This window comes from Hemicordylus capensis, chromosome 3 (genome assembly GCF_027244095.1).
Source record: "Hemicordylus capensis ecotype Gifberg chromosome 3, rHemCap1.1.pri, whole genome shotgun sequence".
NCBI classification, from domain to species: Eukaryota; Metazoa; Chordata; class Lepidosauria; order Squamata; family Cordylidae; genus Hemicordylus; species Hemicordylus capensis.
The window spans coordinates 149443043-149470885 of NC_069659.1; the positions used below are offsets into that span (position 1 = coordinate 149443043).

The 27843-nt window shown below is 43.1% G+C and overlaps 1 protein-coding gene and 1 long non-coding RNA gene across 6 annotated transcripts in view; one reads left to right on the forward strand and one right to left on the reverse strand.

The window, feature by feature from the left end:
• CLYBL (citramalyl-CoA lyase) overlaps nt 1-27843 on the reverse strand; it is a 330208-nt gene that overhangs the window by 210795 nt on the left and 91570 nt on the right. For 4 of the 5 annotated variants that reach the window (XR_008318450.1, XM_053304755.1, XM_053304756.1 and 1 more), the window contains exon 1: nt 17972-18101. The exons of the other annotated variant lie outside the window; for it this stretch is intronic. Coding sequence is in view for 3 of the 4 variants with exons in the window: in XM_053304755.1 (XP_053160730.1) it covers nt 17972-18075 (104 nt within the window). In the remaining variant the exon portion in view is untranslated. Of the gene's footprint in view, nt 1-17971; nt 18102-27843 lie in introns of those variants that run through there. 5 annotated transcript variants of the gene reach the window in all.
• Nucleotides 18272-27843, forward strand: part of LOC128348963 (uncharacterized) — a 35581-nt gene continuing 26009 nt past the window's right edge. Inside the window, exon 1 of the long non-coding RNA XR_008318454.1 lies at nt 18272-18345. This is a non-coding gene — a long non-coding RNA (uncharacterized LOC128348963). The remainder of the gene's footprint in view (nt 18346-27843) is intronic.

Below are 27843 nucleotides of genomic sequence, written 5' to 3' on the forward strand. Positions count from 1 at the left end.
GCACATCAACACCATAGGGGCCACAGAAATCACCATCAGCCAATTACAAAAAGCAGCTTTACTGGGAACAGCCTATATTTTGCGACGATATCTACAGTATAATAACCAACAACATTGATGATAAAATTCTGGCATCCCAGGTCCTTGGGAAGGACTCGATGTCTGGATAAAACAAACCAGTCAATAACACCTGTCTGACTGTGTAAACAAGAAATAATAATCCCTATCTAACCATCCTGATGTTGTGAAGCTCTTGACCAATTTCTTGTTCTTTGTCACGTCTATCCTGGTAGCTGCCAAGAGAAGCAGTAAAAAATCTCTGTGAAGGAGTTTGTTTGTTTGTTTGTTTATTAGCTTAAAAACCTGATAGCAACATTAGTTCAGGGTATGGTGCTATGATTGTGTCATTACATTGGGGCATTATTTTAATCAAAGTCTTTTTATCAACTATTCTGACTAAATGTTGCACCCAAATGATAATGAAAACATAATATGTACATTATGTGAAAGGTCATATCTCTCTGCTTTTCTGTGTGTACTAGTGGCAAAAAGACAGTCAGCACTTGATCTCTTATTATTTCTGCAAAGAACCTATTCAGTCTCTGGTGGCCACAGTTTAGTCATCCACCGCAAGTGCTTCAGATCTTGACTTCCGGTTGCAATCAAATCCCTTCTAGAAACTAGCCTGGCCCTGTGGCTAGCAGTTGACAGTTCACTTGCTCTTTAATTCGACATTCTTAGGCTCTTAAGCTATTTGCATGGGAGTAGCAACTTCTGTAGAATGTAGCAAGCTTGCAAGGCACCCTGCCATCCACCCCCAAAATAAACATGAAATCAAAGAATTACATGCAAATCAGCTTTTAAAGCTGACACAGCAATCCCCAGATGCACTGATTATCATAAAAGGTAATAATGTTCAGTGCATATGTGAGAGATTTTTTTAAAAAAACACTCTTAAAATGTGTTTAATTAAAGGGAGATCCTCACAGCGTGAAAATGGGGCACGTGTTCCTTGAAAAGCAAATTTAATGTTATAGCATGCTCTTAACTAATTACAACATCAAGCTTGGGAGATCAGTTATAAAAAGGGACATGGGAACATGATTGTGTACAGAAGAGAAAATGATGTCTGTACATGGTACTGGGGGAAAAATCTTGGGCTAACATGAATGTGATAAGTGAACACTTCCACAGTGATACTGTTGGATAGATGGTTGTACGGATGCTTACTGGATGACACTTTGCCCCTGGCTTCATGGCTGAAACATGGAAACACTATGGCCATCTGTTATATTTGCAGATATTCCCATCCTTATCACCAGGAAAATAATAACAATGCTGCTCCTGTGGAAGCTGTAAGAAATGTGCACCAGAAACTGATTGCTTGCATCAGATATTTTCAGGGAAGCTGGACCAAAGCAATGGGAAGCATATCTGTCTTTTCCGCTTGCCTAAGCACTGCATTCCAATTTTATTTCAAGAATATTGTGGGACATGAAGATGGTGACTAATGCCAGGAGAAAAAGAAAACCTTAGTATGACAAATGAAGTGCTCACAATTTGCGGGAAGGAGTTTAAAATAATTGGATGTAGGTTTTGAATTGTCCCTAAGTTGGGTTTAGCGTCCTTCCATTTACCTTTTTACTGCATTAACATTTCTTTTGTAGCAGCTGCTGCTGAGAACCTATTGTAAATTTGGGCAATTTGGACTTTTGTTCCATCTGTCCCTCCTCTCAGTCAATACTGCAGCATCAAAGGAAGCCAATTCAATGTAGGTTGGCTCCGACTCTAAATCCAAACTAAGAAAGATGTTAGAATTCAACACTGTTGTCTGTGTAAAGAATTTTTTTAAAGCAATAATAAAAATGCTGTTCAGGCTTGTACAGTTCTTAAAATAAGCATTTAAAACCTTCCACACAATGCTCACAAGTGAGACCAGAGTAATAGACTGGTATAAGTTGGTTCTCTCTGTAAATCCAAACTAAATAGATGTTAGAAATTGTTCCTGCACTGTGTCAAAGGCTGACTAGAGCTATTATCAGAAGGATGCTGCTTGGGGTTTCTTAGGTTGTGAAAATAATCTTCCTTAAAACTTCAGCATTAGTCAAGGCATGGCCGTTCATAATATTTCACAAAAAACATAACAAAAGCAGGAAAATCCAGAGCCTTAGAGCCAGTTTATTCAATGAGCAGACTCCAATGACAGTTTTTCCTAGACTGTACCATTTCAGGCTGCAGGAGGAATGTTGCATGATTTAATGTCCCCCTATTTTAAAAAGAAAAACAGACTAGAGTGGATCCTTTTCCTGGACACATTGGTTTTCTATCTTCAGGGAATTTTCCATGGCAGAGCATTCCAGCATTTAATCACCAGCTACACTCTGAAATGGTAAAGTTCAGGAAAAGTTTGCTGCTTAATTACTGAACCATCAATTTCCAATCAATAATGGGGTATTTTGCACCATCAAGATTATACTAGGCTCTTGGCAAGGAGGCAAAGAGCAACCAGCAGTCTAAATGTATGACACCACCTTTTTCTAACATGGTTAAGCCAAAGCCAGAGAAACATTACTGATACGTGAGGGGCAGAATGAAGAGTAGGATTGCCAGCTTAGGAGGTGGAGCCTGCTGATAAGGGAAACATCTGGTAGCTCAAGGGGACAGTCCCTATTTTCTGTTTAGTTTGGTTGCACATAATACATTAGGGGGTGGAGCCAGATAAACATGGGATGGAGCTAATAGGAATATTATCACACTAAACAGAAAACAGGAATGAAATTGCACTTGATCTTAGCCAAAAGTCCAAGACAGCCTTTTGCACATGCCTATGTAACTAGTCATTTCTTTGGATGCAGGCTTCTACAAATAAGCAAATATGTAGGTCTTGTTTTTTTAACAGAAGAAGAATGTGTGAAAACTGAATATTGTTACATAGAATAGATGTATAACGTTGTGCATGGACCACACCACCAGGAGGAACTGGAGGACAGATTCAGAAAGAGCGTAATGCTAACAAAAACAAAATAAACCTTATTCAATGAAAGAACATATTTTAGTTCCCACAAGTCCTCTCCAACCTAATACTTAAGAAAATACTTAAAGAAATACTTAAACAAAATATAAGAAACACGTGGTTTGGTTTTAAGTAGCATCTACCCTATTAAAACAAAAGGATCTGCTCTGAAGAAATTGCACTATAAACCTTGGGATTTTACAAGCAAAGTTTATATTAATTCTTTAGAAGCCCTTTGTGCTTATAGTTTCAGACAGAGTCTAAAATACACCAAATAAATATCAGCACAAAATTGTATACAGCTGTTAGATAGTCTAACCATTTCCAAATCATTATAATAAAACATAACGGGCACAAAGTAATATCTCTGATTTGAAAGAAAGTTGCCATCTAGTTCTCTCTTATCTTCCGAAGTGTGCAGAATTAAATGGCTACTAAAGTACTTGGTGTTGTTTTTTTTAATGGATCTACTCTGGGTTGTAGCAATACTTTTAAAAAAGTATCTTTTTTCTTAATATATAAGTTCTTAATATATGAAAAGAAAGCAAAGGTATGGGGAGAGTGATTTTGATATTCATTCTTGGGGAAAATAAATAAAGATAGCCCACATAAAACAGGAAATGAATTCAGAAAAGCATACAGCAGAAACTATAAAAGGAGGCTGAACTTCTCAAAGAAAATGTCTGCTTATTTGACTTACATTAGTTAGAATAACAAAAAGAACAAATATCTAACATCCAAGACCCTTCCAGAAGTTAAGTAGATGGCAGATCAAAGGAAGCCTTCTCTGGGAGAAGCAAAAGGAGAGAAAGCTTCTGAACAAATGTTTATAAAAGAAGGCAATAAAATGCCTAAACACTGCTTAATACCATGAATGTTCAAGAAGTCATAAGGAAGTATGCTGAATACAAAGGAGGCTTTCTCTGATCTAATGCTGGAATCCCTTCTTAGCCATGAACTCACTGGCTGACATCCAGATCAGCCTTCCAGTAGTGGCAAAGGAAGAAGCACCAGTGCAAGAGAAAGCTTTCCTAGATGTGCTGCAGTCACACAGCCTCCGGAGTGCAGGAGGAGTAGGGAGAAATTTTTTACGATTCACTCTAGCTCCAAAAGTGCCCTGTATCACCCCAAAACTGTGTTTCCTGTTTCCTGCTAAGGCAAGTTATAGAATTTGTACTAACTAGCAATACAGAAAAGACTAAAGTACAGTAAAGAAGAGTAAACTAATGACAACGGATACAGCAACCAGCCTCAGAATTGACAATGAAGACACTGAAGTGGTGGATAGCTTCTGCCTTTTAGGATCAACCATCAACAGTAAAGGATCCAGCAGTCGACAAATTTGCCACAGACTAGCATTTGGTAGGGTTGCAATGGAGGCCTTGGAAAGGATATTTTGATCCTTTAGGTATCTTTGTTGGTATAGACACGTGACGTGTCTATACCTACAAAGATCAGAATCATTCCGACAATGGTTTTTCCCTTGATACTCTATGGATGTGAAAGCTGGACTCTGAAGAAGCAAGACAGAAAAAGTATTGACTTTTCAAAAAAGCTTTTGAACTTTGGTGCTGGAGAAGACTTTTGAGGATACTATGGACAAACAGGAAAACTTGCTTCTGTAGGATTGCATAATATAATTGTTTCAAGAAGGCCAGGCAATTTGTAATGTTACCCCTGCTAACTGGGCAAAGCAGTAGCGGAGCCAGGCCAGTGGCGATGCTCGCCCCGCACCCTACGTCTGACATGGCCCTGTTGGGAGTTAGATCCAGGCCAGCTCTGCGTTCACAGCAAGGCCAGGAGCACCTAGCCTCTCCTGGCTGCAATGCGAACACAGCGCTGGCCCTAATATAGCTCCCGAACGGGGCAGTGCGGCCCCATTTGGGGGCTAGATTGGGGCCAGTGCTGTGTTCGTAGCATGGCCAGAAGTAGCTCTCCCTGCCTTTAAGGCAGGGAGAGCTGGTCCTGGCCACACTGTGAATGCAGTGCTGGCCATTTAACTCCCGAACGGGGCTGCACAGCCCCATTAGGGAGCTAAACCAGCCCCCCTGTCTCTGACATCATACGCGGGGTGTGTGTGTCAGGTTTGCAAGGTGTGGCCCCTGAAGGGCCACGGCCCAGGTTCTTTGAACCTGGTCACCCAATAGTGGGGAAAAGAGGCACCTTTTTAACATGCTGATTCTCTTTATTGAGCAGGAGGAGAATAACTGGCCCTATCCACCCCAGCACAGTACTTCCAATGACTGTTTCCTGGTGTCTATCGTATGTTTCTTTCTAAATTGTGAGCCCTTTGGGGACAGGGAGCCTTCTTTCTTTCTTTCTTTCTTTCTTTCTTATTTATTTATTTATTATTTCTCTCTGTAAAACCGCTTTGGAAACCTTTTTTGAAACATGGTATATAGATATTGTGTTGTTGTTAAGACAGAAGTAGAGTGCAACTGTTATTTAAACCTTCCATAGGCCCATGGTTCCTCTTTCAGTGGTACATTGCCATTGCATGTATTGCTTGTACCACACACATATGCAGGTGACCTTTGGCATAATAAGGGCAAACCAGAAGCCACTCTGCTCTTTCGGTTAAAGAATATTCAGAGTATCAAGAACATAAACTTGTGTGTGTATTATGCATCATAATTTCACATATTCAAAATCTTTTACTACATAACCATATTTCATTCCCAGACCAGAGATGCTAGTTTCTTTTATACTTCCCTTATAAAGCTGTATTCCAGACTTTTAAAAAATATGTGTTGGTCACCTTTCCAGTTTCTCCTTAAAGTGCACAATAACCATAAAGTTAGGGTTCCATAGGGAATTTGTTAGGTTTGACACTTTCTGCTTCATCCAGCATGTTAGATAACATAGTCCTCTGACTGACACTGCACAAAATAGGCAAGTATCTGCCCATATAAACATGTACTCCGAGACTGGTACTTCCTGAAGCAGAACCAAGTGATTTCAATAATCTACAATATACCAAAACACAGCAGGGGTGAAAGAGGATGATCATATCTGGATTTATTTCTGGCGCATAAATTCGAATGGGAAAGTTAACGGGAAAGGGACCACACGGGATGCAATTAGGTTAGAATGGTTCGAATTCAAATGGAAAAGGAAAAAATGGGGCCAAGAAGGGTGGAGCAAGGGCGAATTTACTTCACAGGTAAAAGAAGCTATCAGGGCAACTGGTCCAGACTATCTGTGTGACATTTATTTTCTTTTGAAGAAGTGGAAGATAACCCCAGAAAATCTCAAGCGTAACCATTTGGTGGAATCGTTGGAGAAAAACCTTTACATTTTAGAAAGCCTGTCTCCAAAACTATACGGAGTAAAAGGGCAACGTAAAGGATGAATACTTTAAAAAAAAAAAAAAAAAAAAGGATGGTCGGATTGATCTGTTTAAAGACCAAAGGAACCCATTCGTCCTGTAGGGTATTCGCTAGCAGACCTACCATCAGGTCCTTCCAATCAACCGAATTAAACCATGGTTACTGGAGGATAAACAGATCTGTCTCCAGATCGTCTGCTCCCAAGAAGCCCTTTTACTTGCAGAGCCTCCAAGTGAGAGAGTAGGCTATTTTTTGACAGGATGTCCCTCGACCAGGCATGTGTGGGAGCAGAGGTGCTCTTACCCCCGAACGCTGGGGACCCGGTCCATGCCCTCCAAGGTCCAGGGGGGCCTCAAAAATCCCAGGGTGGGCCTCTTGCTGCCACCCTGCCACTGCCCTGTGGCGCTGAACTGTGGTGCCAAAGTGCTCCAGAATTCTAGCCATGCCATGTGCACAGCTGGGGTCTAGGGAGTGTGGGGGTGAGCTGAGCAGGCCTCCCTCTCCCCCATGGTGGCGGTGGCAGCATCAGCGGGTGGAGCAGGAGTGACAGCTGGGCTCGGCTGTTCAGCCCAGCAGCCCTTGAGAACTGTGAGGAAGCTCCGTCGTGCCTGCTCAGTTTAGAATAGAGTGTCGCTTGCTGCTCCACCTGCTGACACCGCCATCGCCACCATCGGGTGGGGGAGGCCTGTTTGGCTCACCCTCACACTCCCCACGCCCAGCAGTACACATGGCACGGCTAGAATTCTTGAACTTTTCAGCTGTGGGGCAGCGCTGGAATGGGGTGGTGGCAGGAGGCCCCCCTGGGATTTTGAAAGTTCAAAAAATGCTCTAACTTTTTTAAAAAAAACATTTTTTTTTAAATTTTAGCTAATGGCGGTGGGGTGGGTGGGCTCCGAAGCCCTTCAGGTCTGGGCACCAAAAATACCTAGGTGCGCCCTAGGTAATGGGAGCTGCTTGGGAGCTCTTGAGTGCATAGCTAGGTTGGCCAGTCCTAAAAGAACAAACTTGGGAGGGGATTGCCTCGGGTGAAGAAGGCTGTATGGAGTTGAAAGGTCTGCTGAAAAAAGAGTGTCAGAAATGTAAAGAAACCCAGCAAGACAATCAGTTTGGGAAAACATTTGTTAATGTTTTTTGGTCCGTTCTGGTCCCCACTCTTTGACTGGTCAATCTATATGTGATCTTGGCTCTGTGCATACAAAGGACAAAGGTTCAAGCGTAAAGAAGAGCCAAATATAGAACCCTCAGTTAAATTTATGGTCAACGGACTGAGAGCCCTGGCGGACTTTAAAAAGGGGGAGCCTGTCTGTTGATCAACAGAATGTTGGGCCTGGATGCCGGAAGCAACCCCTCCGATCATGTGAAAGGGCACAAAGGCTTTCACATGACTCCTACTAACTGAGCAAAGAGGCACCTTTTAAAAGTGGTGATTCTCTTTATTTAGCAGGGGGAGAGCAAGTGGTCTTATCCATTAGGGGTGTGCATGGTCTGGAGTCCCCCCCGGTCCGGCACGGGGGGACTGTTACTTTAAGGGGGGTGGTAGTACTTACCTCCCCCCGCCACTCTTCCCCCTCCAGCTCTGGTCCTTTGAAAAATCTTCTTGGGGCGGCAGAGTTCCTCCCTGCCGCCCCTGCCCCCGTAGTTGTTCCTAAAGGGTTAAAGAGATGAGCGCTAGCGGCGTGCATGCGCCCTGCGCGGCGCGCGCTCGTCTCTGATGCTGATGCTCATCAGAGACGAGCGCGCGCGCTGCACAGGACACATGCGTGCCACTAGCACTCATCTCTTTAACCCTTTAGGAACAACTACGGGGGCAGGGGCGGCAGGGAGGAACTCTGCCGCCCCAAGAAGATTTTTCAAAGGACCAGCGCCGGAGGGGGAAGAGCGGTGGGGGGGGCAAGTACTACCCCCCCTTAAAGCTACATGCCCCCGCCCTCCCGACCTCCGAACCGGTCCGGCGGTCTTTTAAATTGTACCCGGACCGAACCGTGCACACTCCTATTATCCATCTCCAGCACAGCATCTCTCCAGTGGCTGTTGCTGGTGTCTAGCTTATGTTTCCTTTTTAGATTGTGAGCCCTTTGGGGACAGGGAGCCATTTTATTTATTTATATTGATGTAAACTGCTTTGGGAACTTTTGTTGAAGAACAGTGAGCCGGGTCTCACGATCGGTGAGACCCGGTTTGGGAAGCACAGCGGGGAAGCAGGCTAAGCCTGCTCTCCCTGCAGACGATTCAGGTGGGATCCCTGGGCAGTTGGATTGGCCGCCCAGACGATTGCTGGCTCCATGATGGAGCCGGTGGGGGCTGGGGAGCTCGGGGGCTGCGCAGCCCTCAGAAGCTCCAGTATGCCCTGCACGAGCACGCAGGGCATACTGGGGAGACCCCCGGAGTCGGGAGGCGGCTTTTCACCTCCCCTCCAGGGGTCTACTTGTGAGTAACTGCACCACAGAGCCGTGCCGCGGCTACTCATGATCTTAAAAACCAGGTTTGCGGAGCACTCGCTCCGCAAACCTGGTTTTATGGCAGGCGTATTTAGGTGGGTTACCCACCTAGGAACCACTGGGCTCGCAGCCCGGTGGTTCACACGATGGGGCAAAATGGGGATTTCGCCCCATCGTGTGAATAGCCTCAGTATATAAATATTTGACATGTTCGTATTCATTGTAAGGGCTAAGTTAGTTATGACTCTCCATGTATTAGTTCAGAGCTTTCCTTTCTAGTATGATGTCTTTGTATGTGTAAAGTGCAGTTTTGGTTTTGTATATATGTAAATTTTCTTTAGCATGTGTATTTAATTTAAAAAATCATTTCCCCCCTAAAAATCATTTCTCAAACATAAGAAATAAATTTGAAGATTTTAAAAAAGAATGGGAGCCTCTTCTTGTCTATTTAAAAATACACCATAAAATGGATTTTTCTCAGGCCTTTGAGGGCTATTAACAAATGTGTCAAAATATTCTTAAGTTTATATGATTATTGGGGAGAGAATGTTTAATCTACAGGCAAGAAATGGTTATTGTCAATAACACTTGTTCCAATGATTGAGATGGAAGTCTTCATCGTATGTCTTCATGAATGTTTGTATAAGTTGTGTTTGTCCTTTTGTGTTCTGAAACTTGAATAAAAAGTATATTTTTTTAAAAAACCATTTCTCAAACAGATAGCACATGGTGGGGTGGGGCAGTAGGTCCAGTTACAAAGCAACTTGTCCTTGATACCAAGGCCACAATATCAGGCACTCAAAGATAAGACATGAATGCTGAATGAACCATTGTAAGAGACACAGAAAACATGTTTTATACTCTGTCAAGGAAGAATGAGGTTAAGGTGTATGCACAGTCAATGGCAACCCACATTGGCCCCTAGAGCTGTGCACAACAGAACTGTGCCCATACCCTGACCATGCAGAATGCGTATACACATGGGGCAATAAATCATATCATGAAGAGTCATGGCCCATTTTGCCTCCCAACCCCCATTCACTATCAGTCCACAAAGCCAGAATTCGATCAATGGGAGGGCAAACTAAAAGTGGGCGGCCCTTCTGAGGAATGTGTTTACACCTTTAGTCCACATTTTGGGGATTTAGAAAGTGGTTGATAGGCATACTTTGTTTGCCTGGTCCCAACCAGTGTTCCCTCTAACAAGGATTCTCAGATGTTGTTGACTACAACTCCCAGAATCCCCAGCCAAAAGCCACTGCTGCTGGGGATACTGGGAGTTGTAGTGAACAATACCTAGGAATCCCTGTTACAGGGAACAATGTTCCCAATCAGTGTTTCCTCTAAGGCATGTGCACACTCACAAATTTATTTATTTATTTATTACATGTATATACCCCCCATCCAAAAGGCTCTGGGCGGTGCACAGCAAGTAAAAATCAAAGGCAAAGCTATTAAAACAAGCTACTTAAAACAATGGAAAAAACAATTTTAAAACAATTCAGAATCATTTAAAACCAATTAAAATACTTTAAAACAACTTAAAAACCTTGGAAGGCCAGGCCAAACAAGTAAGTCTTTAGGGCTCTCTTGAAAGCCAACAAGTCCAAACTATGGATATCTGCTGGGAGTGCATTCCACGGACCAGGAACAGCTAAAGAGAAGGCCCAGTACTGAGTTGTCACAAGATGTGCTGGTGTTAACTGGAAACGGACCTCTCTAGAAGACTTCAGCATGCGATGGGGATCATACAAAAGAAGGCGCTCTCTAAGATAACCTGGACCCAAGCTGTTCAGGGCTTTAAAGGTAATAAACAGCACTTTGTATTTTGCCTGGAAACATTGGCAGCCAATGCAACTGCTTGAGAACAGGCCTAATATGGTCTCTCCACATTACCCCAGAGACTGATCAGGCTGCTACATTTTGGACTAAATGAAGTTTCTGATCTACATACAAAGGCAGCCCCATGTAGAGCGCATTGCAATAGTCCAACCTGGAGGTTACCATCTGATGCACCACTGTTCTTGGATAGTTCTTTTCAAGGAATGGGCGCAGCTGTCGAATCAGTCGATAGAAAGCTCTCCTGGCCCTAACCTCCACTTGGGATACCAGGGAGAGGGCTGAATCCAAGAGCACTGCCAGGCTGCATATCTATTCCTTCTGGGGGAGTGTAACCCTATCCTGCACAGGAACATCTAGCTCATCCCTCAAATTTCAATCTCCCACAATGAGCACCTCCATCTTGTTTGAATTCAGCTGCAATTTGTTGTCACTCATCCAGCCCATTACTGCCTGTAGGCAGGTATTTAGGGAGTGAATGCCATTTGATGCTGCTGCTGCTGCTGCTGCTAAATAGATTTGGGTGTCATCAACATACTGATAACACCCTGCACCAAATCTCCTGATGACCTCACTCAGTGGTTTCATGTAGATGTTAAAAAACATTGGTGACAGAATGGAGCCCTGAGGGACTCCATATAATGTCTCCCATTTTGAAGAGCAACCGTCACCAAGCTCCACCTTCTGGAATCTGTCTGAGAGATAGGAGTGGAACCACTACAAAGCAGTGCCTCCTATCCCCAACTCTCCCAGGAGATCCAGAAGGATACCATGGCCGATTGTATCGAATGCTGCCGAGAGATCCAAAGGAACCAACAGAGACACCCCCTCTGTCGATTCCCGGGTAAAGGTCATCCATCAGGCAGACCAAGGCCGTCTTAATTCCATAGCCCACTCTAAAGCCAGTTTGAAATGGGTCTAGATAATTGGTTTCCTCCAAAATTGCCTGGAGCTGTTTAGCCACCACTCTCTCAATCACCTTGCCCAACCATGGGAGATTGGCCTATAACTATCCATCACTGAGGGATCTAGGCTTCTTGAGAAGTGGTCAAACAAGGAAGCATCCTACCCTCCCTCAGTGATGAGTTAATGATATTAACTAGGCCATCTCCAACAATTTCCGTGCTAGATAGAAGACTTAAACTGATCCAATCTAATACTGCAAGAGGGATTGCTGGCCACTACTTTAACAGACTCCACAGAAACAGTGGAGTCCAAATTGGTCCAAATACAGGAGATTTTGTCCTCAAAGAGCCCATCACAGCAGAACATAATCTCCTTTTTGATGTCCGCTCAGTTAATTTTGGATCCCGCTCACGTTGAATTAAGAATGCCCCACTCTGCATGCATGTGCACACAAACTGCCTTGATACTGCCGTCCAGAACAAAATTCATTCCGTATAGAGATTTAAAAAATTAGAGAGAAAAACTGGTTCCAACAACCAGCACTGTGTCCAACTAATTGCTGGAATCAGGAGGCCATGATGCAGCCAGTCTACTGACTCTTTTCAACTCTAACCTGCAGCCATATGGACTGATGACTCTTTGACGAACACACAGTAAAGGTCTGCACAGAGTAAGGTGCAGTTCCACCACAGCGCCGTCTGATCTCCAGGCTGGGGAGGGTAGAATTGCGTCCACAGTTGTTATTGTGTTACAAATATGAATTTGGGTGGGAGGAGATCTTTTGTAATAGAATAGCTAAGTAAACTATAAATAACACTCACATTACAAAGTTGGTAAACCCAGAAAAGCCCAAATAGAAAGGTTAAAACCCTATAACCTTTAGCCAATTAAGAAGCAGTGTTTGAGTTCTAACAATGAGGCAGATCATATATTATTACACAGGTACATGACTCCAGCATTTCACACTTGAAGCTTGTTCCAAAACCAAGTTATCCTCCTCCTGAAATTTAATCTGATTTAGCCCCATTGATGAGACTAAACTATTTTTAATCCAAACATCCTGGTCTTAATAATACTCTGGCACTCAAAGCAAAAGAATAAATATGGCCTAGCAGATTGCCCCAAATACACATGCTTAGGCTACCAGACATACAGGAGACAACATAAGAAAGAAATGAAAACTAATGTGAAATAGAACACAGAAATCAGAGTGTGTTTTGGTCTTACATTAAAAATACATCTCTTTGTTTTAAAGAAAAAAAATTAAAGCTTACATATACACATTAAGAAAAGATGACTGGTTTAGACAGATTGACTGTCTTTAACAAATTTCTCCATCGCTAGCTGCTCAGATATGCTGCATTTCCTAATTATCACCTTTAAAGGGCCATCTGGGCCCCATTCCTCACCATCAGGGGGCAATTCCATTTGCATTGTTCATGGGCTTAGTAGCCTAGTGGAAAAGTTCATTAGAAATTTGAAGAGATGCATTAAACCTAACATAGCAAATCAAGTATCTGATACCTAGCCCACAGGAGAGATAAACATTTAATACATATTTGCACACAACTTAACAAGTCACCCATGGGCAGCTCTTTACACCCCAAACTGCTAAAAGCAGCATTTAGGCTAGTCCCAAGTGGGAGAATTTGACTCTGTGCAGCTCTTCCCCCCGCCCCCAATTAAAAGGAGCATATCCACCTTCTGTTATCTTTAAGCTTAAGAAAGCAATTTAATCCCTTGGTTTTGCAGTACAAATATGGATTTTCCTAATGGTCTCTGGTATAAATTGAAAAGTTATGATACTAGCTACAAAGACAACACCACTGATTACCTGAGTCACAAAAAAGAGCATTTTCAGTTGCTATATAGTATTTTGATCAGAATTCATAGGAACACAGGAACTTGCGATATACCGAGTCAGACCATTGATCCATCTAGCTCAGTATTATCTATAGACTGGCAGAGGCTTCTCCAAGGTTATAGGCAGGAGTCTCTCTCAGTCGTATCTTGGAGAAGCCAGGGAGGGAACTTGAAACCTTCTCCATGCAGGTATGCAGATACTCTTCTGGGAGTGGCCTCTCCCCCACAAGGCTATTATCTTGCTGTGCTCATATATAGTTTCCCATTCAAATGCAAACCAGGGCAGATCCTGCTTAACAAAGGGGACAATTCTGCTTGCTACCACAAGGCCAGCTCTCTGTTCTTTGGCTGTTCTTTGGCTGGGCCAATAGAAGTCTGTATAGCATGGGATTTACTGGACCTGCCAAGGGAAGTCTGACCCTCTGTAGCACAGAGGATTTCTCTTTCATACATCACCTTATTTTGTGTAACAATATGGAAGGATGCATGCTATTTTAAATAAATAGTTGTTTATAGCATTTAATATGTTTTTGGTTGATCAGAGAGAGAGAGAGAGAGAGAGAGGATGAATGAATGAGTGGCCTGAGATTGCCCAGTCAGCTTTATGTCTGAATGGCAATTTGAACTCATATCTCCTGAGCCAAGCTGGACATTTTAGCCATCATTTATTAAAAGTGAATACTTAAAGGCATGTCTTTAGGCAGCAAACCACACAAAATGACATACGGGATCATATTGACAAAGATGATAGACTTGGCAGGCAGTCCTGTGATCACTTGTCTTCAATACTGAGAGCACTGAAATCTAGTGGTGTGGGTCAAGATTCAGGAATATATATGCCATGAACACCATTTTACATATCTTAATTGTATGGTTTTAACCTTCAGTAAGGTACTTTGGATATTTTCAACAAAAAAGTGAGATAGAAATTAATAATAACTAGCCTACCCGCACAGAGAATCTGTGTACTATTTGGGGCTGGCTGTTCCCCCCTCCCTCCTGCCCCACTCTCTTGCCCCCTCCCCTCCCTCCTGACTCCTCCTCCTCACTCTTGCCCCACCCTCTCTTGCCCCCCTCCCCCCTGCTCCACTCTGCACTCTCTTTCCCTTTCACCCCCTTTGTAGTCTCTCCGCTGCTTTCCCGCTGCTTTCTTTTCTCACCAGCCTGGCATGCCACCTCCCGCCCCTGGCGGCCAGGCCAGGCTTCACCACCACTGCCGCTGCCTCCCCTTTGCCTGGTACTGCCGGGATGGCCGTCCTGCCACCGCCTCCCGTGGGCAGGCCGGGCGTTGCCACTTCCGCCTCCCCCTTGCCTGGGATGGCCGTCCCGGCTGTCCCACTGCTGCCTCTCGCCGCTGCTGCCTCCCGCCAGCAGGCAGACCGGGCTTTGCCACCGCCCCCGCCGCCCCCTTACCTGGGACGGCCAGGACAGCCATCCCGCTGCTGCCTCCTGCAGACAGGCTGGGCTTTGCTGCTGCCGCTACCACTGCTGCCTCCCCCCCCATTTCCTGGGACAGCATGGCCTGGCCAGGCCAGGTTGTCCTGCTGCCGCCTCCCAGCGGCCGCCATTTTTTCTTTGCCCCAACTCTCACCCAATGCTAGGAACTCTCACGAGAGTTCTGCCGCCAAATCCAGGAGGACACGCACCGGCTAAGAGAATTAATATAATAGATAATGCCACTTCTCTATAGAAAAATATATTATTTTTATTTATTTATTTAAAATATAGATGTGGAATCAGCCCAAAGACTTTCCTCAAATAAACTTTCCACTAAAGATCTTCCCATATATAAATTTGAATTTGGGGTAGGTCATTAGTTTTCTGTCTGTTTTTCACTCTAAAATCTCATCCATTTGAATCACAGAGGAAGTTTTATGAACTACCAAAAAACTGTTTAAATTGCACGTTAAAAATCAGTCAAAACATGGTAATAATATACCAGAATTTAGAAATCCCTTGTCTAGAAAACAATGTCTAATCATCCTGTAACCAAGCTCATGTGATAACACACGAAAAACCCTTCCCTTAAAAAGCTAGTGTGTTGGACATTCTTGACAGCCACGTTCAGAGAACTGTGAACATAGCAGAGAAAGAGCTGTGGTTGCAGATACCAGAGCAATGTTGACTTTTTGGAATTCGAATGGGAAATACATTAAGTTCTGTATTTCTGTGTCACGGCCCACTGTCAACCAGCCCCATAATCTTAAGCTTCACTGCTGCCACCGAGTAGACTCCCCCCCCCCCAGGCTGTGTCTACTGAAACAGCCTCCCAAACCTCTCTTTCTTTCAAAGATAGGTAGGGCGGAAAGGCTTCTAAGCGTCGGGTGGGGGGAAGCAGAGTGAAGATACAAATCTTTACATCCAAAACAGGAAAACTTTACTTTAAAATAGTTCAGTTCAAAATGGTAGTTCTTTTGGAAAACTTATTACAAAGAAACAGCAACCATATGAGCATAAGGAACAAATAAAATAAGAGAAAAACACATCCAATCTAACCTTCACCTAATACTGTACCCTAGCTCAGGGTCTTTACCAAGAGTCTTCTTATCATCACCTCTAGTCAGCTTCTGCAGCAAGCCTGGCTTTCTCAGCCTCAGGTCTTGCTCTTTTCTATCCAGTTCTGGAAAGAACTGTTCTTTCAGCTGCTTTGAGAGTTCTTCAGTGAGTTTCAGCTCAACTCTCCCAGTGATTTCTCAGCTCTGATTTCAGCAGCTCTTCTCCCTGGTGCACCAATATTCCAGAGCTTCAATTCCAACTGAAATGTTCACTAACTTCAGCTCTGGACTAACTTCAAACTGGACTCCTTCACTTGAACTAACTTTCTACTGTAGGTAAACCTCCTTTTATACTCTTTCCCTCCCCTCCAATTTTTCTAAACAAACCAAATTTAAACAACTCAAGTTCCCTCCATTATTTTAAAACAGATCCAATTAAATCAAACCCTCTCTTTCCTCCAGAATTTAACCTGTACAACTCTTCTCCCTCCCAAACCAAACTGTAGAACAGGAGCTGTGAACTTTTGACCCCTGCACAGCTTCATTTTTACACAGAACACAGAGAGTCCGCAAACACATATGCAATATATAGAAATATGCAACACTAAAAAAGGAGATTCAGGTCTCATCCCTTTACACTCTGTGTGTGCACTTGTTCTTCCCTCCTGCTACAGACCCGGTATTACTACAGCAAACCCACATGCCAAATACTGTTCTTATGAGCAGAAGACTATTGCTAGTATTGGTAGCTGTGTTTTATCCATATATTATGAGAAAAATCTTATTTTTTCCCAGAGCACCATGATATCTGATGTTCATTAATAATATAAAAGCTTAGTATTGATTGGTCATATTCTAGCATGACAAGGAGATGAACTGGGGCTGTATAAATAACAAGGACTAGGTGTAAAAAAACAAACAAAAAACAGTCACTGCTATTTAAGAGAAAGTAGTAAAGTTTGAAAATACAGAACTGGGCAGACAGGAAGTGCCTGAATTTTACAAAACCTTTAAAAAATAATTTAGGATGATGTTCTATTGTGGCACATAGGTGTTTATATCTATATCTATATGAAGGAGATAATGAAGAAAATAGGGAGTTGTGGAGCTGGGAAGGCCTTCAGTAGCTGGGGCCCCCAGGTTTAAAAATCTTTGAAAATCCCTTTTATTTGATCCAAGACATGTGCTCAGCGCTCATGTGTCACTGAGCACCTCAATGTGTGTCTTGTGTCAGAAAAAAATCAAACAAAAGGATTCGCTTGTCTTGATGCCAAAAATGACCAAATCAGTTTTGGGTGATTTGGGACAGACAAAACGGGGGATGGGCTAAGAAATTCCTGTTAATGGGTGATCCAGTAGGAAAACAATGGAGGCCAGGTGTGGACAAAAAGAACTTCCAGAGGGTGCTAGAAAAACTATACAGGAGATGGAGATTGACAAAAGAGCCAATCTCCCTGGGGCAAGAGTGGATCCAAGAGGAAACTGGGCCATTTAGATACTTAAATGCAGGAATGTCAGAACATTGCAGACTTGTTCTGGAAGGATCTGAGCAATGGAGACTGTGTTTGAGGGAAGTTTCATGCTGTTGGGAATGAACTGTGCACTCAGCCTGATTTTAATACATCAGATAGTCTGTATTAGATTCTCATGGGAGTATTTGCCATGGGTTTCTCTCTTTAGAGCTTCCTAAGTTATTCAAAACTCTCATGCTAAAACACTGCTTATTCCTGGACTATTTCCTCACAGTCACACATCAACCATGCCAAATACTCCTGGAGCTTTCCCAGATTCAGAGTTGCCCCCCAAAAGCCACAAAAAGTGGATTTTTTTTAACCCCGCATAGAAATCGGGCTACACTCTAACACGCAATTTTTAAAAATCCAAATTGTGCATGAAGTGCTCCCCAATAGTTTGCGGGGACTTTGGGGTAAATTTGGATGATATGTGAAAGCACCCCCTTCATAGGCAAAATTAGGAAGGCAGCCAGGGCACGTGCCCTAGGCGCCATTTGGGGGGCACCAGTGCCATGTTACCCACACCTCCTCCCCAACTCATGAATTTTTTTAGATTTTTTAAAAAAGAATTAACCTGTAGCCCCTTCGGGGGGGCTTCCTAAAGGATACAGGGGGCAGGGGGGTCTGCAAAGGTTCCCCTTCCCCCCGCCGGCCTCTTAGAACAATGCTGCAGTCCATCCCGGTCTGATTTCAGGCCTACAAAGATCAGTGCAGCTGCCATTTTGGAGATTACTGCACATGCTCAAAAGGCCTCTGCGAGGCCTGGCAAGGCCTAGGACCTCGCAAGGACCATTTGAGCATGTGCAGTGGCCTTTTTTTTTTTTTAAGGCTGCCACACATGCTCAAATGACATCTGTGAGGCCCTAGTCTAGTTTTTTCCCTGATCTAGGGAGTCAGAAGAATGCACTGGACCCAAGCATTTAAAAAACAGATATAGATGGCACAAAAGTAAGTGGATAAAACATCCCTTAAAAAGATAATGTTGGTTTAATACCTTGTAAGCTGGCAAAACTGAAGGGTGGGTGGGAGAGGAAAGGAATAAAATGGAAATATTCACTCGCATGCTGTTTAATTCTCTATACAGAGCTCTATCTTTATCTGCATATTTGTTAAGCGATCTGATTATAAGGTTTGTGGGATTTCAAACTTGGCAAGTGCCTACCTTTAACTTGTGTGGTGCTTAAAAAACAAAACAAAACAAAACTGCTGTAAGAATTCACACCCAGAAATGTTGCATATAGAATGTATTGCCATCCCCATGTTGTACAGTCTTACCATACTGATAAATGGCTTGTCTTTTGAAATAAGTGGTTAACGTGCTGCAAATTATTCCCTTCAATTTAGCTGAATTGTACTCAAGTTTGTATTGCCTGTGTATCTCAAGTAGATTTGTTCAAGTTTCCTTGCCTTCTAAAAAAGTTATATATTAGAATGTCTTTAAAAAAAAATCAGTGCAACTACCTTTGTACTTTGAACACAATTGTTTTTAAAAGACACATTGAATAGTCATGCTGTGATTCTGATTGACTCATGCATTTGATAAACTAGACATAAAGTTTACTGTCCAGTCTGCTTGTTGCTTTCCCATTGCAACCATCTCCCTTTAAGACAAAAGCTGTTTGGACAGAAAAAAACCCATCTCTGAATTTCTTGGAGGCAGCAACCTGTAGTGAGGTGTGCAGAGGTGGCAGAGCATTTGCTAAAGAGAGCTTTCACTGCTTAGCTCTATGGAGGCATGCCCAGCACATAGATGTGCTGCGATTCCTTGGGAAGGCGACTGGCACATATGTGCCACATGTGTGGTTGTATGTGTGTGTGTATGCATGCGTGTGTTGCTTACAACCTGTTTCTCCTGAAAGTGTCTGGAATTGTATTTTTGAGCTGATATTATGGTAAAGTTATCTGAATGATGGGTGTCAGATGTTTGGACGGGGTGAAATTTCAGTGCTTGCCCTAGGTGCTATTTTCCCTAGATACGCCCCTTACCCCCTCCATTCCAGAGAAGATGTGAACTAAAAGCCAGGTGTGAAAAACTCTACATCCTGAAGGGTTGTAAACCAAACTAGGCTGTGTGTGTGTATACTGGAATCCAGTATTAGATCTGGAATCTAGTTTCCGTAACAATGTGAAACCACCCATTGATTTAATGAATTTAAAAGTGGTTATCACCACCACACTGTAAGTTTCATCACCTCCACAAGCAGTAGCCAATGGAGTGCACCGGGGGGACCTCTCAGCACAGTGACATCACACCACACATTTTGTATTACTAGTCTAGACATGACTTGTGGAGGAGAGGTGGTGGAAGAGGAGAAGACACGGGGCTGTGTTTTCCAGCAGCAGTCGTGCATAGCAATAGCAATAGCAATAGCACTTACATTTATATACCGCTCTATAGCCGGAGCTCTCTAAGCGGTTTACAATGATTTAGCATATTGCCCCCAACATTCTGGGTACTCATTTTACTGACCTTGGAAGGATGGAAGGCTGAGTCAACCTTGAGCCCCTGGTCAGGATCGAACTTGCAACCTTCTGGTTACAGGGCGGCAGTTTTACCACTGCGCCACCAGGGGCTCTTCCATCTTCCATAACATCTAGTTCTGGCCTGAAAACTGGCTCAGATCTCTTCTATACTTTGATAACATTTGTTTTGAAATGTTACACTTCATCACAGAAATACAAAATGAATTAAATGTTTACATGAACCTATATGAAATTGTGGCTTAAATGTTGCATTACTCCTCATTAACTCCATAACAAACAGATGGCAGTGATATATCTCCATTAATCTTTAGAGAAGGCCCCAAAAATGACAAGATAGAACACCAACCAATACAATACAAATCCCACTCTGATGTCTAGAAAATTACATCACTACTTACCACCACACCAGGAGCATGTTTTGTGGGTTGTATTGGGCTTTACCTACATGGCTCCTACTGACTTTAATGGGCATCACACAGCTAAATCTCCATGCATCATTTTGACACTTCAGAATAATTGTTCACTTCCATAAGAGGGTCAAGGAAAGGTTGAAGAACTAAAAGAATTCACTGAGGAGCACAGATTATGTGTACAGGATTGAATCTGCTTTTGAAAAATGATTGACCAAATGTACATAATGCATGCTAATGAACACACCGCTCGGCTTGTTTCCTTGATTAAACATAGCAGAGATGCTTTGTGCAGAGCAACAAGAACAGAAAATGGACAGGCATGCATAGCATAAAATGGAGAAGACATTAAAAATAGAGTTTTCTCTAGATATTACACTGCAAAATACACACACACACACACACACACACACCCCGCAATAAAACCAGCTTTCAAGCACGTTGAGCAAAGCTGGATAAGGTACTAGTGAACTCTTCCATGCCTCTCCTTCATCTTATAGATGGAGGAGCTTCCCAAAGTCTTGTTCTTTGGAGCTAGCCAGGATGTGGTTAACCCAGTATGAGAGCCTAGGGAGGTTCCTTCAAAGTTTCACCTTTGAGATTAGGTGTAAAGACTACATTCTTATCACATTTCAGTCATAGTTCAAGAAATTTAAATGTGAGTGAAACCAAAGGCCACAACAGAGGAAATCAACAGAAAAGCTAGACAAGCTCCCCATTTGGTGTTTTTGTGGGCACTGCCATAGTGAAACCCTTTCACTGGCAAATCAGTTCAAAACTGGCATCACCAAAGAAAACAGCAGACAGCAAAAGCTGCAATTTAATAGTGTTGTTTTCAGCTGAAGCCGCAAAAGCTAAATGTTTTAGGCATAAATACAGAAAAATGCAAACTGAGCATTCCTTTTTCTAAAATGTTTGCACAGAACCAATGCACAAGCAATCAAAATAATTTAATTTTCATATAAGCGCGCGCACACAGCGTTTCATTCATCTATTAATAAAATGTGTCAGTACTCAAGAATTATTGGCCTGCTCTGCTGCTTATTTTCAACAGGAGCTGGAAATGTTGTAGCTGTGAAGCTTGAGTAATTTCATTTAAATCTTCAAATCAACAACAGCTGGGTTTGCAGCACCATTTGGACATTAAAAACTTTTAATGTCCAAGTGGCTGCCTTGTAGTGAAAAATCTGCAGCAGCTTTCATCAGAAATGCCTCAGTGCTGAGAGAGAGAGAGAGTGCTGAGAGAGAAGTGACTGGCCCAGAGTCACCCAGCTAGTATCATGGCTGAATGGGGATTTGAACTTGGGTCTCCCTGGTCCTAGTCCAGCACTCTAACCACTACATCACGCTGGCGCTCGCTCTCGCTCTCTCTCTCTCTCTCTCTCTCTCTCTCTCTCACACACACACACACACGATCCTCTAGTACTTGTATTAAGTATGTGATGGGACACAATATATAGCACAGCAGAAGGAGGAAGAGGGCAGATATGTTTGCAGATATATGTCACAGTTAACATCACTCATCTGAGAACCAAAGAGTTCTTAAGATAAATAATACTGACATATACACTGTTATGGAATTTTTGGATGGAAATGTGAAGTTTTCTTCTTAGATACCAGTTCAAGAAAAACTAAGTTGAGAAGCAGGCGCAGAGCCAGCTGAATGGCAGCCTGGGTCTGGCCCCTCTAGCAACATCCCATGTGTGTGACATCACACGGAAAGGGGGCATGGCCTCGAGCTCCCAAGATCCTGAGTGAATTCTCCCCTGTCATTTCAGGCAGTGCTTGCTGCCTGAAAGCATCTATTTCCCTCTCTCTCCCTCACTGAAGGGAGAGAAAGGAAAATATTATTATGTATGTATTTTATTATTTATTTGATTTCTATACCGCTCTTCCAAAAAAGGCTCAGGGAGGTTTACACAAAGAAATAACAAACAAATAAGATGGAACCCTGTCCCCAAAGGACTCACAATCTAAAAAGAAACATAAAATGGATACCAGCAACAGTCACTGGAAGTACAGCACTAGGGGTGGATAGGGCCAGTTACTCTCCCCTGCTAAATAAAGAGAATCGCCACATTAAAAGGTGCCTCTTTTCCAAGTTATTAGGGGAAATAGATGCTTTCAGGCAGAAAATGCTGCCTGAAAAAGACAGGGGAGCTCTCACTCGGGGCCCGGGCATGGGGAGTTCACTCGGGGCTCTTCTGGAGCCTGAGCCATGCCCCTAAGGGCTTCAGCGGCTCTTTCCACTGATGAGAAGTCTGTAGCAGACTATTATACAGACATCTAAGAGTTCTGCAAAACTATTGGTACAAACAAAATTGTAAACCCAACACAGAGAACTGCTTCATATTTTATGTGGTGGGAAATTTAGATCTGCCGAGTGTATGCTTGATGGAGAGTTATAGCCAAACCCAAATCCCCAGTGAATGCCCTGATCAGTTAGGAATGCTTGCTTCATGCACACTTTATAATGTAAGTGTGTATTTGGGTATACTTCTAAAAACATAAAATATCAAGCAGCCCAGCAACTCACAGCATACTCTAAAATTATTTCGAATAATCTGATATAGCAAACTGAAAATCTGACTGAGATCTAACAAATAAAAAGATGACCAAGGATCAATTTTACATTCAACAAAAAATGGGAGAACGGTGGTTAGTTGCAAAAGGAAAAAGGGTTATTTTTGCCTTTCCTTCTTTAAACATCCTGCCATACTTTGCTTTATAGTAGCAAGAAGTTTTTTTGTCCTTCCAGCCTCACAAGAATGGTAAAGGGATGGATAAAAGCAACCTCATGCACATGTGGGCACATCCTCCAAAACATGCACAAACCCCAGTGGTGCTGTTAAGTCTGGACTTTCGAGCACAAGTCCAGAGCTCCGCATAGCCCTCTGCCCCATCCCTAGTGTGTGTGTGTGTGTGTGTGTGTGTGTGTGTGTGTGTGTGTGTGTGTGTCCAGCATGTTTCTGAGGCAGTCTGAAGTGCGCCTGAAAAAGTCCTCACCGCAGACCACACAGCCAGCTTCTTCTTTCTTCTCCCCTCTCCCTTCTTGCTGGATAACCTGTTCAGGCTGAAAGGCAGCAGGCAGCTAGTGGTTTTCAGGTAAGCAGTAAGGAAGAGGCTATGCCAGGTTCTTGCCCTGCAGCCAGTCTGGACTACAACTCCTAGGCTTCCTTTTGGTGCCTTGAAGGGCTGGAATCCCGAAAGGTTGCTGAAGAACTCTTACATCTGTGGCTGTTGCAACCTGCAAGATACAGGTTAGGGCATATTTCCAAGGTGGGGTGGTCATCGCTGAATGTGATGGAAGAGTCACTCCAAGCCACAACCCAGAGTTAAGCCAGCCCCCCAAACCCCTCTTCACTCATGTATCTATTTATTTTTTCTATGTATACAGCTTTGATAACTAATATTGATAAGTGAGCCCTGTAGCAAGGGATGGGTCCCTCTAAGGTAATTAGGTCCAGAGTCTGAAATTACCTATGTCTGACAATCCTCCCCCACCCCCACTCCAAATACAGGGACCTCTCCCTCTGCACATGCACAGAAATGTTAGCCTCACTATCAGGCAGTAAAAGCTCCTCCCTTTCCTTTTCAGGGCTGGAAAATGGAGTGGCTCCCTTAATCAAAGGAAGGGTGGGAGGAACCCCAGGGCATAAATAGGTAAATGCACATGCCAAACAGCAATGCAACCTATTTCCTAGATTATCTGAGAGCTGCAAATATCCAAATCTACAAGTCACTTGTACCATTATCGCTAATTACCTTTCAGAATGTACACACAGCAGTATGTGGCTTTTTCTGGGTAGTCAGGCAGAAAAAGGCTGCTCAGCAACCACTAAAAATGGCTCATTGGTTTCAATGGGAATATAAAGCTTTTGTTCAGCACTGTTAAGAACAATGAGACTTGAAGGTGCTGGATTGTGGTCTTGCTCTATTTCTTGATCTGATTTTTTTAATTGATGTGCAACATAAGATAAAAACTGAATTTCTGAGGAAATAAGCTGTAGATATTTTTACAGACAAACTATTTGTTTATTTTACACCTTCTGGTACCCTTTATTCATTGTTTACTATTAACATGCTTAATTCTTATGCAACAAAGAAAACATTTGAAGGTGCCTGCATTTTCCATTACACTTGATTTTCGTATAGTCTTCATAGACTTATCCATAAACCAGTTCTTTATACATTTGCTGAAGGGGTTAATTCTCAGCTTTAAAATGTAACTGTTCTTATTCAAATCAATCAGTTTTTTATAATAGCCATTCATAGACACTAAAATACACACAGACGCTTTCAAGGAGGTTATAGAGGTTTCTCTTGGTTGTATTTTCATTTCATTGCTTTGAAGTTCCAGCTGGCAATGTGGTAGCCCTACTTTCCAAGGAAGGCTGCCCTGAACAAATGTTGGGCAAATCCAAATCAAGTTTGATGACCATACATACAAGAAAACATCAGCTACCTGCATGGTTCTTTGTTACTCCAAATCGGGGTGGGTGGGCATTAGGTAGCTCCCAGGCTTATCTGAAGTAGCTCTCCAGGAGTTTGGGCTAGGGGTGTTTGACCAAACTGCAGGTCCATGAACTGATTTGGTCAAACTAACTGGCCGGTCCGTCTGACCAAACCAGCTCGAGCCAGTTCGGTGGTTCAAGGAGCTCTGCTTTTAAAGGGGAATCTGATGAGGATTCCCCCTTACAAACAAAGGGGAATTCTGGCTTGAAAAGGCTTCCAAAAGTTGTGGGGCAGCAGCAAGAGGATACCTTTAAAAGTATATGTAAGGTGCTTACTGGTTCGGCTGCAGCTGCCACTGCTCCTTAAATCCCCCTGGCACAGACCCAGTGCACAGCGTTCCTTCTAGAAAATGGCTTCCATGCATGTGTGGAGGCCAGGTTAGTTCCAGAACCATGCCACCGCTGTGCGGGTGGGCTATTGGGGGATGCACCATGCACCGTTCATGCACTTGCATGAACTGGCCTTGCACTTGCGCCATGCACTTGCACGAACCAAAAATTGCTGTTAGATTCGAATTTGGACTGAATTAAAACTGAACCGCATTACCCTGAACTGGTTCGGTCGAATCGACTGGCCAGTCCTGTCTGTTTGACTGAACTGGTTTGGTGGTTTGAGGTACTTGTAGAGGGGAATCTGGTAAGGATTCCGCTTTACAAGCAAAGGGATGGGGGAATCCAGCCAGGAGGGGGCAGCAAGAGAAATAGTTTAAAGTTCTTACTGGCCCAACACAGCTGTCGGTGTCACCATGCGCCCCCCTGATGCAGCCAAAGTTTGCAGAGATCCCTCTTCAGCATAGTTTCAGCCTCTGCAGATGTGCGGAGGCCATCTGTATGCCCACACAATTTGCATGCTGACACAAAAGATGGCTGCTGTGCTATATATTGTGTCCCATCACATACTTAATACAAGTACTAGAGGATCATATATACATATTTGTGTGTGTGTGTGTGTGTGTGTGTGTGTACACAGAGAGAGAGAGAGAGTCATTGACCCAACATCACAGAAACAATACAAAACAATGAAAATAATACAGTAATACAAAATACAAATAATTTAGATCAGCTCAGACCTGATCTTACATGCAGCAGCACAATATTCGGCCACACACAGTGTTGTGGATATACAGCGATCAGCTAATAAAAAAGTTGTATATCCATCATCCATTCTAACAGAGATGTTTGATAAGAGGGTGGAGATAAGAAAAATATGAATATTTCTGTAAAATGAATATTGTGATGCTGGTCACACGCTCAATTTGCTCTTTTGCTCTAATCAAGGAGGTGTTCCATAGGTGGGGACTCCTGTCATCTCCCCATTGTCATGGATGGATCTCGTTAAGGTAGAACTTACAGCCATGACCCACCTCTGCAGGGGTAAAGGACCTATTAGATTGGTCTGCCTGAGGAGGTTATTGGATCCAACAGGATTCCAAGAAGCCTTGGAGGGGTTTAGGGTTGGCTCTACTAACAATTCTGTCAACGCTCTGGTACAAAGATGGAATAATAAACTTACTAGAGCAGTAGACACAATAGCTCCTAAGCGTCATCTCCGACTTGCTTTAAAGACAGCCCGGTGGTATTCGGATGAGTTACAGGAGCTGAAGCAGCGAGGTAGAAGATTAGAGCACAAGTGAAGGACGACTTGGTGCAAGTATGATCAGGCACACACAGAGCATATTTGAAGATCTATGCTCTGGCAGTATGGGCGGCAAAGAAGCAGTTCTTTTCTGTCTACATTGCTTCTGCAAATTCACATCCAGCTGAGTTGTCTAGGGTTGTGAAGGGGCTAGTATGTACCCCTCCCCCTTAAATTTAAACTTGGAACCATCAGTCACTCACTGTGACGTCCTTAACAACTTTTTTTGTGGATAAAATCTCTCAGATTCAGGCCGAGCTGGATTCTACAGTTACTGCAGAGTCTAGAGGAGTCCAGCAACTCCTCTTATGGGATTAGCGTGGTGTAGTGGTTAGAGTGCTGGACTAGGACCGGGGAGACCCGAGTTCAAATCCTCATTCAGCCATGAAACTAGCTGGGTGACTCTGGGCCAGTCACTTCTCTCTCAGCCTAACCTACTTCACAGGGTTGTTGTGAAAGAGAAACTCAAGTATGTAGTACACCGCTCTGGGCTCCTTGGAGGAAGAGCGGGATATAAATGTAAAAATAATAGTAAAATAATAATAATTAGATTGGATCATTTTCAGTTTGTGACTCCTGAGGAAGTGGACAAACCTCTGTTGCAGATTCCAGATGGTGTTACTTGAAGACTGTTGTTCTGTTAAGTGAGAACTGAAGTGTGGAATCCCACAAGGCTTCATACTGTCTCCAATGCTTTTTGACATCTACATGAAACTGCTGGGAAAGATCACCAGGAGGTTTGGTGCTGGGTGTTACCAATATGCTGATGACACCCAGATTTCCTTTTCCGACCTCATCAGGAAATGGCATATCTTCCCTAAATGCTTGCTTGGAGGCAGTAATGGGCTGGATGAGGAATAACAAACTGAAGTTAAATACAAATAAGACGGAGGTAGTGACTGTGGGGAGCCAGGACTCAAGAGCTGGTTCAGATCTGCCTGTTTTGGATGGGGTTACACTTCCCCTGAAAGATCAGGTATGTAGCTTGGGAGTGCTACTGGACCCAAAGCTCTCCCTGGTTTCTCAGTGGCCAGGAGTGCTTTTTATCAGCTTCGGTTGATACATCAGCTACGTCCATTCTAAAGGTGAATGACCTTAAAACATTGGTACACATTTATTTATTTATTTAACATATTTTTATACCGCACAAAACTTATGTCTCTGTGCAGTTTACAACAAAATAAAAACAACCTTAAAACATTAGTTAAAAACAAAAACAAAAAATTTAAAACACAACAATTAAATTTTTTTTAAACAATATTCTAAAACATTAAAAACAATCAAAACAGTATCAGTTAAAAAGCCTGGGTGAACAGATGCATCTTTAAAGACTTTTTAAAAATTGTCAGAGATGGGGAGGCTCTTATTTCACTAGGGAGCGCATTCCAAAGCCTCGGGGCAG